Source organism: Musa acuminata, chromosome BXJ2-5 (genome assembly GCF_036884655.1).
Source record: "Musa acuminata AAA Group cultivar baxijiao chromosome BXJ2-5, Cavendish_Baxijiao_AAA, whole genome shotgun sequence".
NCBI classification, from domain to species: Eukaryota; Viridiplantae; Streptophyta; class Magnoliopsida; order Zingiberales; family Musaceae; genus Musa; species Musa acuminata.
In genome coordinates, this window is record NC_088342.1 from 40265490 (window position 1) to 40283660 (window position 18171).

The 18171-nt window shown below is 38.7% G+C and overlaps 2 protein-coding genes across 3 annotated transcripts; both read right to left on the reverse strand.

The window, feature by feature from the left end:
* Positions 1-10004: 10004 nt before the first annotated feature.
* On the reverse strand, positions 10005-12429 carry LOC103985728 (probable leucine-rich repeat receptor-like protein kinase At1g68400). The gene is made up of 3 exons (XM_009403530.3): positions 11466-12429; positions 11022-11387; positions 10005-10956 (listed from the first exon to the last, which is right to left on the reverse strand). Exons 1-3 carry the CDS (start codon positions 12331-12333, stop codon positions 10382-10384), a joined length of 1809 nt encoding a protein of 602 aa, XP_009401805.2. The 5' UTR covers positions 12334-12429; the 3' UTR covers positions 10005-10381.
* Positions 12430-13413: 984 nt separating this feature from the next.
* Positions 13414-16409, reverse strand: LOC135584411 (mitochondrial intermembrane space import and assembly protein 40 homolog). Of its 2 annotated transcripts, XR_010486670.1 has the most exons (5): positions 16078-16392; positions 14269-14303; positions 14015-14140; positions 13603-13836; positions 13414-13464 (listed from the first exon to the last, which is right to left on the reverse strand). XR_010486670.1 is itself a non-coding variant. In XM_065107438.1 (4 exons), exons 1-4 carry the CDS (start codon positions 16202-16204, stop codon positions 13666-13668), a joined length of 459 nt encoding a protein of 152 aa, XP_064963510.1. In that variant the 5' UTR covers positions 16205-16409; the 3' UTR covers positions 13531-13665. The 2 variants fall into 2 exon arrangements, 1 of the variants encoding a protein (XP_064963510.1); XM_065107438.1 differs by lacking the exon at positions 13414-13464 and having other exon boundaries at positions 13531-13836; positions 16078-16409.
* Between the last annotated feature and the right edge of the window lie 1762 nt (positions 16410-18171).

An 18171-nucleotide genomic window follows, 5' to 3' on the forward strand; every position in this document is an offset into this window, starting at 1 on the left:
TGATGGTACTAATGAAGATCGGAGCGAGTGCTATTCGCGGTGGCCGGCAACATTGTGGTGAGTGATGTGGTAGCATGTGTTTTGGAGCTGGTGAGTAATATCTGAAAGCTTCTTAGCTCGTTGTCAATGCGAGAGAGACTGTGTGTACGATGCTCATCGTCAAATCTGTTAACTCAGACTTGATGAAAGAAACTTATATGTTATATACTTAAAAATGTAAAGGTTATTTCATAAGGACTAAAATGGATCTTAATCATATAATTTTATAAAAAATTTATATTGCCCAGATAAAATTTATAAAAAATTAAAATATTTCATAAAAATAAAATTTTAAAATAAATATAAATTTATAATTAAAATAAATAAACTTTTAATTTATAGAAAAATTAAAGTTAGAGTTTTTATTATGGGTGTGTTTGAGAACACATTTCACTTGTGCATTAAGGGTCCAATGAATATTTCATACGTGAATTAATATTTGATAAATTATTTTTAAATTATATCTGACTTAGATATTATATTAAAAATGCTCAAATGTTACTTGTAGCATTAATATCTCAGTATTTGTTGGATGCTAATATAAGTTTTTAAATTTTAAAAGTACTTTATGATCTTATCTAAAATTACAAGATAGTCAAAATGATTTAGTGAGAAATCAATATGATTTATATTTTCTATAAAGTAAGATTTTATTTATTTATTTTTAAAATAATTTATATCTATGTATCTGATGCTATTTATTTATTATATATATATTTGGGCTATATAAAATTTTTTATAGCATTACATACATATGTACATTTATTTATTTATTTATTTTATTTACTCATTAATTTAAATAAAAATATGTATACACTTTTGAATAAATATTAAAATTATTAAAAGGGTAAATCTATCATAAAATATTTAATGGACTTTTGAAATATAATTTTATCAAATAATAATTATATTAATGTATATTTAAAATATAATTTTTATCTATTGTTTACTAAACACTCAAAGCATTCAAGAATTGTACATTCATTTAAACTCCATTGTCCAACTTTAACACAACTTATACAAAGACGATCTTATGATTTTAGATTAAGTATTTTAGATTTAGCATTCAGGACAAACATGATATGAACAAAAATTGTCAAGCAAAATTTCATATTTCAAATATGTTTGGAAACGCACCGGTGAACTGAAACAATCCAATGCTAATGCGATAAATCAAACTTAGTTGAATGAGGTTCTCAAGGCATTCCCAGATATATGAACTCAAAAGGAGTCACATTCAAAATCTGTGGCGTTAATTTGACTTCCTTTTTTGGTTGAGGAAGGTGATTGTGCAAAGAACAGTTGCAATTGATAAGGTATGCATGCATGATTGGACTTTCTTTAGACCCAATTCCCTATTTATAACACATTGATTGACCTGAACATTTATGGTTCATAATCAATAAACAAAAAATAAAATGTATGCCATTCTTTTAGGTCAAATGTCATTGTAATCAAGAGGGTAAACCTGCTTTGTTAGGTTCATCTTGAGACACGACGCTACCCTTTGTTTAGTGAAAGATCACACCTTTAGGACCCCAAAAGAGCAAAAGAATTCATTTATTTTTGTCCCCACTCAATAAAGTTTTTTGCCTAAAAATATTTTTTAGTGATTACATTTAGCTTTTAGCAACCATACTATTTAATTTTAAGACACAAATATCAAGAAAAATAGAAAAAGGAAAAAAGTTCTAAAAAAATTGTTTTAAATTTACAGGAAACAAAAAAAAAAAAAATCCCACGAGATTTGTCTACACTATCAAAAGAGAATTGTCCCACCAAATAACTTATAGAGGGTTCCAAAATTTTAAAGCTATTTAATTAATACATTGTATTCAAAATAGTAAGATCAAAGTCCATCTTCACCGCTTTCTCTTTACGAACAAAAAATATATGAAAAAACTTAGGAAGCTTAAAGATCCATTGCAATGATATGATCCAGACATCATCACTGTATATCCATAGCCAGATGTCTGTGACTGTAGGAGAATGACACGTAATGGGCAGGCCATCTGCATCTTAATGCCCTAACCAGCTTCTTCTCCTTGTTCCTCTCACCATTAAACTTCACAACCCCCCCAACCTTCAGCACGTCAAATTGAATACAAATGGTACGAGGTCACTGTCTCTCTTTCTTCTCCTTTAATCTTATAGACTAATGGACTTTGATCTAACATGTTCATTAACTGAATGTAGAACTATTAATCCTGCTATAGAGCTGTTTTCTTTTTCTTCTTCCTTCTGAGAGTATACGTGCATAATTGCTGGTCATTCAGGGAAAAAGTGGTAATTAAGAATGGGTTGGCTTATAACTCATGAAATCTAAATTGCTTGAGCCTTCCCTACAAACTAGGGCATGAATCCTCCAACTAAAATTCATTATACATGCAAGACAAGTGGTTTGTTCTTGGGTGCATGTCATCTTCTGCTGCTTTCAATACGACAAGCATGCATCATGTTGATCTGACGTCTCCTTTCTCCACAGGTGCAAACCAGAATGCAATAACTGCAACAATATATGGCCATACTGTTCGGCATATGCATTTAAACCTCCCACCGGCAGGCAAATGCAGCGACAAAGCATGAGCATCTACGTCACACATAGTAGATTTCACACGGTTCCCTGCAACATGATGCTCATCGTCATGCTCAAAAAATGCTTTCTTGTGAGAAGAATTATCCTGTACAAGTCTGTATTACGTGCATTGCATGTTCTACATCCTGCATCATTTCTTGAGGTATCAAACTGGTGCACAAATATGTACGGATGCTCCATTAATGGCTGGCTACTAGATTAGCTTTCGTGTGCACCAACTGATGTCGTTGCCCATAAATTTGGAGGTAACGTTTCATGAGCGATAGCATATGGGTTTGTGTGTAGGTCATCATCATGTTGTTGTCTTGTGCACTGCAGATGAGTCAAAGATGTGTCTTGGCAACTTCCTGTGAAGGTTCCTGGACAGAATCATCGACCGGTTTGGAATAGACGTCTTCTTTTGGGTATCACATCTTCCTGCATGTGCTTCTTCTTCTTCTTCTTCTTGCATTCCTCGACACTTGCAGCCTGTAGATACCTCTTTGGGTGTTCACCTAACTCTCATTTATGGGTTGCCAACACCGAGGTTTACTGCCATTCCTGTGCCTACCAAGCTTCAAATGACACGAGCAAGGAGGTAGCTCAGTTCCTTGCCTAAGTTTGCTGGATTAATGCTGCTAACTTCATTCATCCTAAGCAAAAAAAGCTTCAGTTTTTCTCTCAAAAGTTATGCAACAGCCACTCATCCACACGTTGCATTCAGGGCGACCAAATCGTGTATGTATGGCAGTCAACCCTTCTTTGAGACATTTTCTCAAGCAGTTCTCCAGCATGACGCAAGTCGGCCATTCCGTCTCTTTCGACCGTGCCGTTCCTCAAATTAGCCGGTCTAATCCCCGGTTCACCTGGTCGACCGGTCCGGTTTCCTCAACATTAACAGCAGTTGCCGGCCAATATCCGATCTTGGCCGTCCGGGCTAGACCGAACAGCCGACCAGTTAACGTAGCCGTCCGGGCTAGACCGAACAGCCGACCAGTTAACGTAGCCGTCCTCCTTCCCTCCGTCCGCCGTCTTCCTTTCCATTCCATGGTTTGCTTCCGACGCCACGCCACGAGTAATTCTCTCGTTTTCGGCGGGCACCATCGCTCTCCTCTCTGTGAAACTTCTCCTCTCTTCTCGTCTACGATCGTTTCTCGGGCCGCAAAGGACGATCCTGCGCCACCAAAGCGCTACAACTGCTGCCATGATTCCGACGAGCAGCGCTCGCTTCCTGTTCAACGCAACAATCAGGTCGACTTGGTCTCATTAACGTCAAAGTTCCAGATAACAGAGGATCCCATCAGTTCGTACCAGTTTGCCTGATGGCTTGTCCTGTTTTAATGACTCGGGGAATAGTTTGGGTGTTGGAAGCAGCAAAAGTTGCAGAAGCTCTGGCAGCAATGGATGGGAAGGAGACGGTCATCACTGGTCCTCAAGCATGCAAGAATCAAGAACCACACACCTGATGATTCGCGCTGCACGGGCTATCTCTGCTTCGGATCAAGCTAAATCGCAGTGTTTCCAACAAAGCAATCAGGGTTCTGAAAGCAACATGTCTGTTACCAGCTTCTTCAGCCAATCTAATCATTTTGGCTTCCTCTCCATTTACTGAGTCGGACACGATTTCTTATCAGGATATCAGAGATCTATGATTGCCTTATTAACAGCATGAGAATTTACACTGGTCTTCACTTGGTATCCATAGCTTAAGATGGATAGGAAGAATCTTCTCCACCATTGAGCACATATAAAGAACTTTACTCTTTGCATTCATTATTCTAAGAACCCATGAAGTGCTTTTTTTTTTTTTTAAGTTTGCTTGAAAAATTGATCTCATAACTCTAGTTTTTTGTTTATATTTTTCAATGTTTAGCGTTGATAGAGAAAGTAATGACTAAGTATTAAAAACTAACTCACCTAGTCAAGGACCGTCACCTAAATAATGACATGGGTAAAAGAATCTACGCCCGTTCCCCTCCCCTACAGGTGTCGACAAGAGCATGATCCACCGATCCCTACCCACCTCGATCTTTAGGAGGGCCGCATGAGCCCGTTGTAAGGTGTATCAATCCTCGATAGTAAGGCCCATCGCCCCTTCTCCCCTTTTTGGTTCACTTGTCGTAAGTAACTTGTCACCCTCGACAATCATGATTTTGGGAAGGCTCACATGGTCGCGACAAAGAGCATTAATCCTAGGTGGCATGGCCTAGTTCCCTCTTTCCCTTTTTCCAGATGCCTAACCCAGGGGACCATCCCTTACTCATCCCATATAGACTTCAGCCTTGACAAACGACACCCTCATAGTTGTCCTTCCCTAACGCCACCCACAGAGAGGTGTGCCCATTAGTCATCTACATAGTTTGGAGGTCGAACATTACATGAATCATAAGGAGTTATGATTAGTAAGAGTTGTCTACTATTTGGGCTTAGTGTGATTGGTCGAGTCCCTCATGGTCATATTAAGACATCGATTGAATCTCAATCCCCATTAGAAATCGAAGATTTTCGATTCACATATTGGAGGGAGTCATGTGTTTTGTAAAAAAATAGTGGGAGTAGATTAAGATAAAGTCCATATCTTAATTATTTTTATAAAATCCAAAATTTACATATTATTTACTTTTCAATACATCATTATTTTAAAAAAATATCACTTTCAAATCCCTTACGTGGTATATTTGATATCAATCGCCTCACTGGTCCAAACTACACGGATTGACTCCGCAACTTGAGAATTATTCTCATTACGGAGAAAATCACGTATGTCCTTGACACAATGATGCTCACGCTTGAGGAAGGGGCAAGTGAGGATGAGATCACTCACTATAAGTATATAAACGACTCCACTCTTACTTAGTATTATTACATGTTAGACTTCATGACTCTCAAGTTACAAAGATAACATAAAAAGATAAATGCTAGATCTATACTCCTATATCTCCATAAATTATTTGAGGAATAGGGAAGGACTCAACGACATGAGATATCAAAGAATCTCTTCCGCGCTAAGATAACTAGGAGAACATCAATTTAAAATCATGTCCTTAAGATGATTAAGTAGATAGAAAAGCTTATAGGTCTAGGAATGATCTTAGAAGATAGCTTTTGTCCGGATCTCATATTTAAGTTCCTCCCAGATTCCTTTTCACAATTCATTATGAATTTTAACATGAAAGAGCTTAAAATGACTCTCCTTTAGTTTCTCAATATGTTGAGGGAGGCTGAGAGTACTATCAAGAAAGAGAAGCCATGAGTTACTATAACTCATACATAGTGACGCATGTGATCCCATATCAACTCAAGCCATAGATAATTATTCTTACTTCATTATATTAACCGATGACTTCTCTAGGTATAAATATGTGTATTTGATGAAGTACAAGTCCAAATACTTCGAGAAATTCAAGGAATATAAGAATGAGGTAGAAACCCAAATTGAAAGGGTATCAAGACTCTTCAATCAAATCGAGAAGGTGAGTACTTGAGTATAGAGTTCACTCAATTCCTCAAAGACTATGAGATCCTATCTCAATAGATCCCTTTCTTGCTAGTCATAGGTGCCTTACAAATCAATCATATGAATAATGACATGTGTGACTTAACACATAGTCTTTTTACTTATTATTATTATTTGACATTTATTCACTTTATATTATCTATTATTTGAATATATTTTAATGTCCATGGATCTATGCAATGTGAATCAGATCGTGATGAGATCACGAAAATAAGATCGATTCGCCTTTAAACATAGATACTAAAAAATCTCAGTCATATGTTACTTGAGAGGGACATCGAGATAACTGAACAGACTGGTGTGTTATATACACGTCCATATGATGGATACAACTAGTCTCATAGCTGCTCGTGTGAGGACACTAGGGATACAGTGCAGGTACTCATTGGAAAATGAGTTCATTGATTGATCCGCTTTCGGAATGTTAAATGGTTAATGATGCCTTATTATCAGACAACAATTTCGTAATCCTAGTGGTGTATTTGGTTCTTAGACTTAAGACACTAAGGATGTTATGTATGAGTATTTTATTCTTTGATACCAGATTTATAAGTCTAAAGGTTTCAGATCTAGCACAACCAATCATCGGAAGTGGTAACCAACCTTACGAGGATTATTGAGTATCGAAAGAGGATCATCTACTCTCGGTATCATGAGAGAAATATCTCATATATTCTTGCTCAAATAAATTTCTAGCCGAGGCCATTCGGATTAAGAGAGAAAGAGTTTTCTTGGAGAATCCGATTAGAGCGAGACTCGAGCAAAAACCATATGGGTTTCACAGCACAATGCCAGTATATGATCTCTGGGATATTAGATGGATGAGGGACTATAAGTATATGGTAACTAAGGACAGACATGTTTAATGGATTGGATTCCCTTGTATCGTTTGGGGACTACGGCGTAGTAACCTAGTATATCCGCGGTCGATGAATCGAGTGAATTATTATGGAGATAATAATTAACTGAGTCGGAAGGAATTCTGATAGGTATGACTCACGGCCGGCTCGATATTGAGCCTAGAGGGTCACACACATATGGTAGGCGTTACGATAAGTAGAGGTTCATATATGAGATATCTATCGAAGCCCCTATCTTATTGGATATCCAATAATCCCTTGAATTATTGGATCCTATGAATGAGATCCAATAAGAGCCAATGAGAGATTAATGGATAGAGATCCACTAATATAAGAGGCTTGGATAGTTGGATGAAGATCTAATATCCAATATGGTTGGATCCATTATGATTATGTTGATAGGGGACCTCTATAAATAGTAGGGAACCAATGGTTCATAGGCTAGAGCCTTTTTGGGTTGCTCTCCTATTCTCCTCTCCTTCTCCTCCTTAGATAACAAGCTTGGAGTTTTAAGGAGCATCATCGCAGCCCTGCTGTATGGATCACCGCTAGAGAGGAGGGCACTTGACTTCCTTCATCCTCTCCTAGGCCTAGGGAGATTATATATCCTTGAATCCCTGCAGATCTCTAGGCGTTTGCTCAAGCGAAGGAACTTATGTCTCATTAAAAGTCTAACATATTCTGAGGAGGTTCCACTTGATCAGAGAGATCGTAGCCCATGGTGATCATATATCCCTAAATCCCTGCAGATCTCTAGACGATTGCTCAAACAAAGGAACTTAAGTCTCATCAAAAGTCCAAACATATTATGAGGAGGTTCCACTTGATCAGAGAGATCGTAGCCCATGGTGATGTAGTAGTGGAAATAGTTTCATCTGAAGATAACATTGTAGATCCACTAACAAAGTTATTGTCTCATATTAGTTTTGAGTGTCATAGGGGTTTGATGAGGATTAGGCATATAGGTGATTAACTTTAGATCAAGTGGGAGATTGCTAGTTATAAATGCCCTACAAGCCAATCACGCGAGTGATGGCACATTTGACACTTTGTATAGTCTTTATTATTATTATTATTATGATATTTTCATACTTTATATTGGATGATAAATATATTGTAATGTCCTTCGATTTATGTAATGAGAATTAGATTATGATGAGATCATGATAATTAGACCAATTTGCATATAAACACATACCCTAAATATTTTTAGTCATAGATTGCTCGAGAGAGGCATCAAGATAATCGAACAAATTGGTGTATTATATGACACAACTAGTTATTGGGAGTGGTAGCCAACTTTACGAGAATAATTAAGTGTCGATAGAAGATCAAACTCTGAGAGAATCCGATTAGAGCGAGACTTGAGTAGATTCCGTATAAACTTAATAGCACCATACTTGGTATATGGTCTCTGAGATATTAGATACACGGTAAGTGAAGACAGATAAGTCCAATTGATGCATAATACATCTATAGTCGATGAGTTGAGTGAATTTTAGCTTGTAGTGGTTAATTAGATATAGATCCAATTTTCATTAAGCTAGAGATAATTGGATGTAGATCTAGTATCTAATATATTATGGTAATTAGATGGAGATCTAATACTCAATAGGATATGAACCATTAGGATTTGCAAGAGCTCTCTATAAAAAATGATGTGGGACTAAAAGAGTTATAAGACTAGACCCCTTAGCCACCACCTCTGTAACTCCTCCCCCTACTTTTTCTTTAGCTGACTACCCCCTCTCTAGTGTGAGAGGGTAGTGAGAAGAACTACTACTATGTAATGATGGTGCACAAAAGTAAGGAAAGAATGTGTCGTGAGAGGAGGTGCGTCGCCAATTCATCCACCGTGTGGATCGTCGCTAGAGAGAAGAACGCAAGTTCTCCTTCATCCACAAATTGAGATCCGTAGGTCAGGGATATACAAGTTCCCTTATGTGATATCATCTCATGCCTTACACAGTTTTAGATGTGACGAGTTTTTCACTCTCAATCGTCACACATGATTTGATATAAATCTGTTTTTGAAAAACTGATTTCTGTTTTATTTTTTTCGCTAGACACATGATGCTCTTCTAGATTTTTCAACGAAAGGGACATTAAGATTGCTAAGAAGGCCATATGTGCTAAGCGATTGTCTTCAATTTTGAATAATATTGATTAGCTTTGGATGAGGATCTTACTAACCAAGTATGGGGAGAAAATTCTTGGGATTTGGGTGGAAGTAAAGATTGTTCTTAGACTTGGCCAACATTTGTAAACTTCTTATGGACACCCGGTTTGGTTTCAAAAAAATATGTGAGATGGTCGTAAGACTCATTATTGGAATAACCCTTGGATTCAAACTTTACCTATTAGCCATTGGTCGACGCTTGTTAATATTGATTACTTTAATTCTATCTCTATTGTCTTTGATTTAATTACTCAAAATGGATGGAACCTTGAGCTACTTAAGTCTTGCTTTCACCCTTGCTTGATTGAGGGAATCTTGAGTATATATATTCCTGTAGCTCTCTTTGATGATAGATGGATCTAGATCTCAACTCCAGATAGACAAGCCACCACTAAAAGTGCCTACCAACTATTAAGAGGGAGATCTCAACCCGATAATGATCATTGGTCTGGGTGGATAGCATTATGAAACATGAAAGTTTATCTCAAGATTAAGATTTTCCTATGAAAACTTATGTGGAATAGATTTGCTCTGTTATATCTCATTTGTTAGATTTGTTCAAAATTTGTAAGAAATATCCTCTCTGAGTGTCTATTTGCAAGGCAGTAGGACAAGCAGGCAACCTTTCTACAACTGATCATGGGAGACTTTGATGACTGATAGATACATGGGGACCTGGTTAGAGGAGAGGTCGAGGAATGATAGTATTGAAAGGGAGATGTTCTTAGCTGTTGTTGCCAATACTCTTTTGGGAACTATAGATAAATCAAAATAAGAACCATTATCATAATCATCAAACTAGTATGAAAACTTTGTTCAGGATAAAGATTGCCACCATCGACATGTAGTCATGTGGCATGCTAGTCAAAACCCGAATCCGCAACCACGTCACTTACAGATGCTTCGCATGAGTTGTGGTTGGGCACCTCGAATCCACAGTTGTTGAGCAGAGGATAAAACTTGGAGCACCACAACTGAGGTGTTACCAAGCCTCGTTACTCATCTTCATCACTTCTCTTGGTCGTCCCCGCATCGACTGCAAGAAGCAGATCACATCAACGAACTGCGTGCACAAGTAAATCTCTTATTCCCTCGAATAATAATGCTCTATCTGAACGACTCAAGCTGTTATAGTACATACAGTACACTTCGAATTCCGGACCACAAACACCCAATGCAATGCAATGCAAGCACTTCGATGGCATGCAGCATCATCTTCTCCCACTGCTGGTTCCTCTGATCTCCTCAATTATCCTGACCACATCGCTCATCGTCGGCCGCCTCTCCGGTTCCAACTCCGTGCAATGCAGAGCAATTTCCGTCAGCTTCAGCATATCTCCATGGCTCTCCTTCTCAGCCACTATCTCCAGGTCGAGGATGTCGGTCGACCAATCGTTGTTGACAACCAGCTTCACCCACCCCGGCAAATCTTCCTCCCCATCGCCCGCGGCATGCCCGGTAATGACCTCCAGAAGTACTAGACCGAAGCAATAGACGTCGGCCTTGAGAGCGAGCTTCTTACCATGAGAGAACTCTGGTGCCTTCCCAATGGCCAACCTGTGGCTGTGACTTGAAGGTAGGAGATGGTGGAAGCCGTAATCCGTGAGCTTGGAATAGTAGTTCATGCTTCTATGGAGGATGAGGACATTGGAGGACTTCAGGTTTGCATGAGGAACTCTGTGAGAGGGCATGCACTGGTGGAGGTAAGCTAAACCTCTTGCTATTCCCTGCACTATGTTTAGGCGCGCAGCCCATTTCAAAGGCACCCTTGCTTCACCTCTGTTATCTACCACCATAAAACCATGGATTAGCTTCTGCTCTTTAAGCGAGAGGTAGGAGAAGAGTGGTTACCATGAAGAAGCTGAAACAAGCTTCCACCACGGACGTACTCATAGATAACAAGCTTCTCCTCCTTGGAGTAATGGAAGGAGATGATATCCACGAGGTTCTCATGCCTCAGCTTCCCAAGCAGCTGCATCTGATGAGCAAACTCCTTCTTGCTCATCCCATGCATGGTTTTGAGCCTCTTCACGGCGACGACTGCACCCGACCCGAGCGTCGCCTTGTAGGTGCTCCCCAGCACCCCCTTCCCTATCACCTCCGCGGAAGAACTCAGCAGATCGTCGAGGTCGAAGGTCGCCTTCTTTTTGTCCAGGAACATCAAGTTTACGATTTTCTTTGGCTCTGTTACGCTCTCTGAGCTTTTTGCTTCCTTTTCTGTCAATGCAGTGATCGATTCTTCCGTCAAGTAGAACACAGACCAGAATTTGGACTCTGAAGGTTGTAGTGTTATACCTGGAACATGTGCTGTCTGTTTGGCCTTCTTAGAATACCTCTTCGAGTAGTACAGGAAGCAAAACATCACCACGAAGGCAATCGTGGCTGTGACAATGGCGACCAGAACAAGAATCCAAGGCCTCAATGTCTTGCTGCTCGATGACGTGGCAGGAGGAGAAAATGTGCCGCCTGCACGTCCGAGGGGAGGAACAGGGGAGACCGAAGGAGGAGGAGGAGCAGCAGCGGTGGGGCATGGCTTTGCCAATGGCCGTCCACACAACTGCGTGTTATGATCGAACGCAGTGCTGGGGAATCCCTGCATGACCGAGGTGTTGGGAATGCTGCCTTCGAGGAAGTTGTAAGACACGTTGAACACCGCCATTGTGCGTTGATCGAATGGCGGAACTGCTCCACTGAGAACATTATCCTGGAGCTCCAGCCGAGCCAGGTTCGGCAAGGCGACGAACTCCGCGGGAATCGATCCCGAGAACCGGTTTCTGGCGAAGGACACAGCGCGAAGATGAACGAGGCCTTGCAGACTCGGAAGATTGCCATGAAGGGCGTTGTCGCTGAAATTAAGGCTGGCGAGCTGCAACACGTTCTGAAGAGCCGTGGATGGAAGGGAGCCCGTCAGCTGAATCCCGTGGAGAGCCAGGCCGACGACGTTGGAGTTGAAGCATGTGATGCCCAGCCACCGGCTGCGGTGGTTGTGGCAAGGAGGGCCGGTCCAGTTGGAGTGGAGGCTCATGGCGGAGCTCAGCGAGTCGCGAAGCTGGATCAGATCGTTACGCTCGTTGTGGTACAGCTCCTCCTCCTCGAAGCTGCCACCGGATGCCGGCATGGCCGACTTCAGCAGCAGAGCTACCAGCAGCAACATCAGATTCATGTGGCCTAGTCTTCGAGGGGATCATGCCACCTGCAAGCGGCGTTCTTGGTGCCGGGATGAGACTCGGCGGACTTAACATATGCGTTGCCGAGGTGTGCAAGGCAAGGGAGGTTCGATGTGGTGGGACATGGAGTCGTGATGGAAGCGGAGGGATCAAGGAATTAGGATGGGTAAGGAATTGTTCTTTTCCTTGTGTTGGCCAACAACGCAATGGGCTTCTTTTTTGTGGTGGGAATGGTTGCACCAACTCAGAGACCCCCTCCTTCACCCCATCGATGTCACGGTGGGAAAGAGGGTCAGAGTTAGCTAAGAAGTTGGACTCTTCTTGTTTTGACTGTGTCACCTATGGGAACAGTCGTGGTGGGAATGAAGAATGTAACACGCAGTGCTGGTGCTCTTTCGTTGCCTTCAAGCAACACTTTCAGACAGGTAGGAGTGATCCTTTCTTGATGATTACTCGGTTGCATGGAGACTCGACATCGGCGTTTTTAGGATGACGGCTTGAATTATACGTCATCCGCCTAATATATTGTTGGCTCGATGAGGACTACCGCACAGTGCTTTATAAACATGGTTAAAAAATGGTTTTGATTATGGTGGTATATTGTCAATTATTAAGCTTGAAATTTAGGAGAGATTTGAATGATAATTTACACTTAGATTTCATTCACTTGTCATAATTTATCCGGAAGCGATTTAGTTTTAATTAAAAGGATGAATCCAGTGCACAAGACTTTTGTGAGTCAATATAGTTCCAAAAAAAAGGATGAATCATGCTTAAGACTTTTTAGCTTCCCTGGTCACTCCTCTATTAAAAGAACATATATGCACTAATCCTTCACATTTAAGTTGCAAACTATTATTAGATTTGAAGACAGCATCTGTTGTTCAATCACCATGAAATTAATTACTTGTGACACTAAAAACAATATAACTCAATAAGCATACCTTAGCACTACATATTCTCAAAGAATCGTAATTTGAAGAGAAGATACAAGCTAATTCTGAACAATTCAATACTCTTTCGAAACCAAGCTTATACACCATTATTAACCTTCAAAGAAGTTGCTGCTCTTCAAATGCTGCTAATCATCATAGCTTCCTAAAATCCATTACGAATTGCAACAAGTTCTGAACAAGAAATAGAATTTGCGTGATCGTGGGTTCCATAATTTAGGCTGAACAAAGCTACCACAATAAAGATAGTAAATTTGAATGCATAGAAATATATAAGTGAAGTGTATCATCAACTGCAAGAACTATCAAAACCTGAAAAGATGAATCAATCGTTTAGGTTGTGTTATTTTGAAAATGGTGAGGAGGTTTAGCATCTCAGTTCTTTGGTCTCGGTTCTCTGGACCATGATGGAGGTATAATCTTGTAGTCTTGAACTTTCTCCTCTTCAGGTTCCTTCTCTTCATCCAAAATATCCTTGGTAAACGCATCAGGGTTTGCCTTAATGCAGTTCTGCAAGGCGACAAAAGGATTCACACAGTCTGATCCCTGCATAACCAAATCAAGTCCATCATGCATTCATAACCTGCCTCAGTTATTCCATCAAGAATAAGAAGCAATATCCTTCTGTGAATGCTAAAAGGACACAAACCAGAAAAAGGCCAAGGCACAAAGCGACCAAAGCTACTAAAATGAATCAGAATGCAGAGTTCAAGAAAATAATCACCTTCTCTTCTGCAGTGCTCTTAATGAAACAGACGAATGCCTCTGAAAACTGAACCCCACAGGGACCCTTTCTCAAGTCAGCAACACATGGACATTTCAATGCTCTTTGTGCCTTCTCTTCCAGTGACTATGGAAGCATTCAAGAGAATGTTTCACGTATATGGATCATTCACTTGATAGTCAGTAAAATATAGGCAATAAAACCTCTGAATAGAAACTCAGAATAAATATTAGAAGTAAAAGGAAATAGCATACCTCTTCACTGTCATTGTCTCCAGTTGCCATTGCTTCTGCATATCGAAAATTACTTAATATTTTAATATTTTTCTCCATTCTCAAGTAATTCTCGAAATTCATTAAAAGTAAGAAGAAAATCATACAAGGAGACATGGCATAGAAGATCATTTCCTTGAAAAACTTCATTTCTCTCCATTTTCAGATTACTAAAGTAATTGAAATGTCGGATCAGGTCAAGATCAAGTAATTATCAGGTGGCCTTGGGTCTGCGTCAACCAAATATTCACTTGATGGTAAGATTGCAGCCAAATTGACCTGATTTCTCTTTAAAGAACAAGGTAAAAGCCTGCTAGCTCAGTCTGATCCAACCTGACTCATTAAATATATTGGTTGAGTCCAACTTGTGAAATATTAAACCTGTCCCGAGTTTGAGTTAGCACTATGCATCCATGATACCCATCTCAGCCTGACCTGATCTCTCTGAAAAATTGGCACCTCTAATTCAAAACCTGAGCAGGTCCTTTTCATCAACTAACAGTTTTATGTTGCAGTTAATATACCCCAAGAAATTCTCAGAACTCACAAAAAATCGATAAAGGAAAAGATACACACCATATACCTTTTTTGAAATTATGGCTATATATTCCTTTCAGCACTAACCATGATTTTGACAAACATTTATTACCTAATAGAGTTAATTGCAAATGTTAGTAATACGACTCTTAAAATTCCATCTTTGCCAAATTGGATATCATTTCAAATATCATCCATCTAATCATAGCACATAAGTTCAACTCCATATAGTTTTAATTATTGTTTTATTGATTTTTTATTTCCTAAAAAAAGGTTACCTTAAAAATTTTAATAAATTAAATGGTTCATGTGGATTCTCAGAGTTCCATTCTATGATGTAAATTTGATTTGCCATTTCATAATTTATGAAGTCTCATATCCCACATCTTTACTTCCTAAAGAGTTAGGATTTATCATGATAATTAATATATAATAGGTCTCTTTATTTCTAACTATTCTGATTCTGATAAACACATGCATAAAGTTTATGTTGCTGAAATGAGAATGATGAGATGCACGTGTGAAATTATAGAAAAGATTAAAAAATATTTTTTTTTTTTTATTTGTGAACAACTATGTACCGCTTCGATATAAGATAAATTGAGAGAAAATTGTTTGAGATAATATGAGCATGTACTTAGTAGACCTACAGATATAATAGTTAGAAAATGTGAAATATTTAACGTTAGTGATACGATGAGAGATAAAGGAAAACTTAAAAGGTTTTTAACATAAACTATAAATAAAGATTTAAATACTCTTAATTTAAATAAAAAACTTTTTACAAATCTTAGTAGAGGCAAAAAAATCTATGTAGCCAATTCCAAATAGTTGGAACTATTGGTTTTGTTGTTGTTGTTCTATTCTGATTCTTCTTCATTGCCTGATTAACATGATATTTGTTATAATTAACAAACATATAACTAAACCAGTAGACAATCATGCAAAATACAGTTAAGAAGTTGATAATAGAAGTTTACTGGTTTAATAGAACCATCAACTGAACCTAACACACTGAACAAAGAAGATTTTTTTTTTTTTTTTGCATGATTCTATACGAAATTTCATTAACGAATAGATGTTGCCAGTGTCAAGCAAAGTGAAGTGACCCCTTCCACTATTAAATTTTCTGATCTGGGTACTGATAAGCGTTTGCGATTGTTGAGACTACCAATTGGAAAATATCAAAGAAGTAACCCTTGCAAAAGAACAATGATGCTAAAAGTGATCGACATTAGTAGGAAGAGGAAGGACCTGCGACCAGAGCTTCCATGGAAGAAGCGGCCGGAGATGGAGGGGGTTCGATCGACGGCGGTGGCTGCTCCGTCTTGCTCGCAGCTTCGGCAGCGGCGGCCGCGGCATCGCTCTGAGTCTGGCCCATGAAGAGGAGTGACGAAGAAAGCAAAGGGGGACGGTGGGAAGTATGCGGCGGCAAGATGGGAACAAGAAGGAATTTCCACGGCCTTTCTCGTTCGGCGACTAAGGGTTGGTTTGCACCTCCTCAGAGGCAAAGAGTCGACCAATTTGACTGCAGACCGACCCCCACCGCAGAGGCGAAATGCTCGAAGACTTGTGTAACTGAACCTACTCAAAATTTCAGCCATATAGCGGCCCATATAATCCATAAGACGGTATTACCCTTATTGGGCCGTCTTGAGGCCGATTAGATTCTTCCCGCTCGTTCTTCATTCTATCTGATCCTCCTCCTCCTCCTCGTGTTTATATTTAAGCTATTAGAAAAGCATTCAATATATCTATATGTCTTAAGAATTTGGCAATATGATTAATCATGAGAAGAATATAGATCATGCATGATCCAATCATGCCAACTAAGTTTGAGATTACAGTGACATAGATTACTGTGTTAGATTATGTGATCATATTTAATTAAGTAATATATATTATAGATATGATTGGATGTTGATTATGATTATTGGTCAATACAAAAAAAGTTTATATTAAAGTATGATTCCTTAGGAGATAATCTTGATGGGAAGAACTCTCCTAATAACTTATCTTAGACCCTTTGTTCATAAATAGATAGAATCTTTTGGGGTTAAACAGAGACATTTCAACGTAGTTAAGAGATTAAGGTTTTTCTCATAATCTCCTTAATCCATCAATCTATGTGATCATGTAAAATGATAGAAAGAGAAGAGAAGAAATATTTAGTTCTCCTTGTATATTGATATCTCAGATCCGACGATTATACACATGTAGATCAGATAAGATTTATTCTTCTGAACAACAATAAAATATACACATCATAATATTATTTAGATTTAATTTTATTTTATTTTAATTTTATTATAAATTTTTTTTTAGGATGATTAAATATTTTATGCTAATATACTGTACAATAGACAATCGGTAATGCCTATCGGAACACTGAATTAAAATAAGATGAGACAACAAACATGAAGGTGATATAAAGTGCTTTGGAACATGTAATCTTTCTTCAAGAACCAACTCGCACAAGCATGCATTGGGTTGCATGCCAATGCAACGCTCAGTTTCTTGCTCCTAATGGTGCGTGTCGAGAACACACATCTTGCATGGCATCTCTAGCTCAGTGTTCAGTGATGGGGGACCAACCTCATGGCCCATGCTTTCCTGTCAACTGTTGAGCTACAGAATGGGTATAGAGCAGCTGATAGGAATGCATGTCTATCTTGTCTCCGTGTTTAGCAGAATGATTAGCTTCAGAAAGAGGGAGTGAAGGGAGTCTGTCGTCTGCCGTGTATAGATTATGTGATTGTATTTAATTAAATAAAATATATTATAAATTTAATAAAATTTTAATTATAAATATCGATAGTAAAATTTTTAATTACAATAATTTTTTTTAAAAAAAATGATAAAATAACTCTCTTAATTATCATTCTAATCTGTTATTAAGATTACATATTTATTCTTAATTTTACTAAATCTCTAATTCATCGATCATGTGGCGGAACAGTAAGCCAATAATGGAGACTCCTCCGATCTTAAAATGACTCACATGCAATCAGAGCAGTACTGCATTCAGATGAACTGTAACAATCAACCTCCAACAACGATCATCACCCAGTCAGAGTACTGTATCATTTACTAAACGCGAATTATTTCTAACTGGAGACTGTATAATCCATCAAGAATACTGTAACGAAAGCTTTATGACAAGTAGGACGTTCCCCACACGTCATTTCACTGCTGCCTATTCTCGTTCACGGGAACTTATGTGTCGACAACTTGAAGTGGACATGTTGTTTGCATGGGAATTCTTCAAAGCTGTAGGTTAGATCCTAATTAAGCTTCTTATGGACAGAACTATTAGCAGAAACTGTGATGCCCTGGTGATCGTTTGCC

What these genes read in the sequence shown, in the direction of transcription:
- LOC135584411 (XM_065107438.1), bottom strand. Translation starts at nt 16,204, where the DNA reads ATGGGCCAGACTCAGAGCGATGCCGCGGCCGCCGCTGCCGAAGCTGCG. An exon ending in GAGACAATGACAGTGAAGAG is followed by an intron (nt 14,141 to 14,268) that starts GTATGCTATTTC and finishes ATGCTTCCATAG; the next exon opens with TCACTGGAAGAGAAGGCACA. An exon ending in AGAGCACTGCAGAAGAGAAG is followed by an intron (nt 13,837 to 14,014) that starts GTGATTATTTTC and finishes TTGGTTATGCAG; the next exon opens with GGATCAGACTGTGTGAATCC.
- LOC103985728 (XM_009403530.3), bottom strand. Translation starts at nt 12,333, where the DNA reads ATGAATCTGATGTTGCTGCTGGTAGCTCTGCTGCTGAAGTCGGCCATG. An exon ending in ACAGACAGCACATGTTCCAG is followed by an intron (nt 11,388 to 11,465) that starts GTATAACACTAC and finishes CTGCATTGACAG; the next exon opens with AAAAGGAAGCAAAAAGCTCA. An exon ending in CTTGTTTCAGCTTCTTCATG is followed by an intron (nt 10,957 to 11,021) that starts GTAACCACTCTT and finishes TTATGGTGGTAG; the next exon opens with ATAACAGAGGTGAAGCAAGG.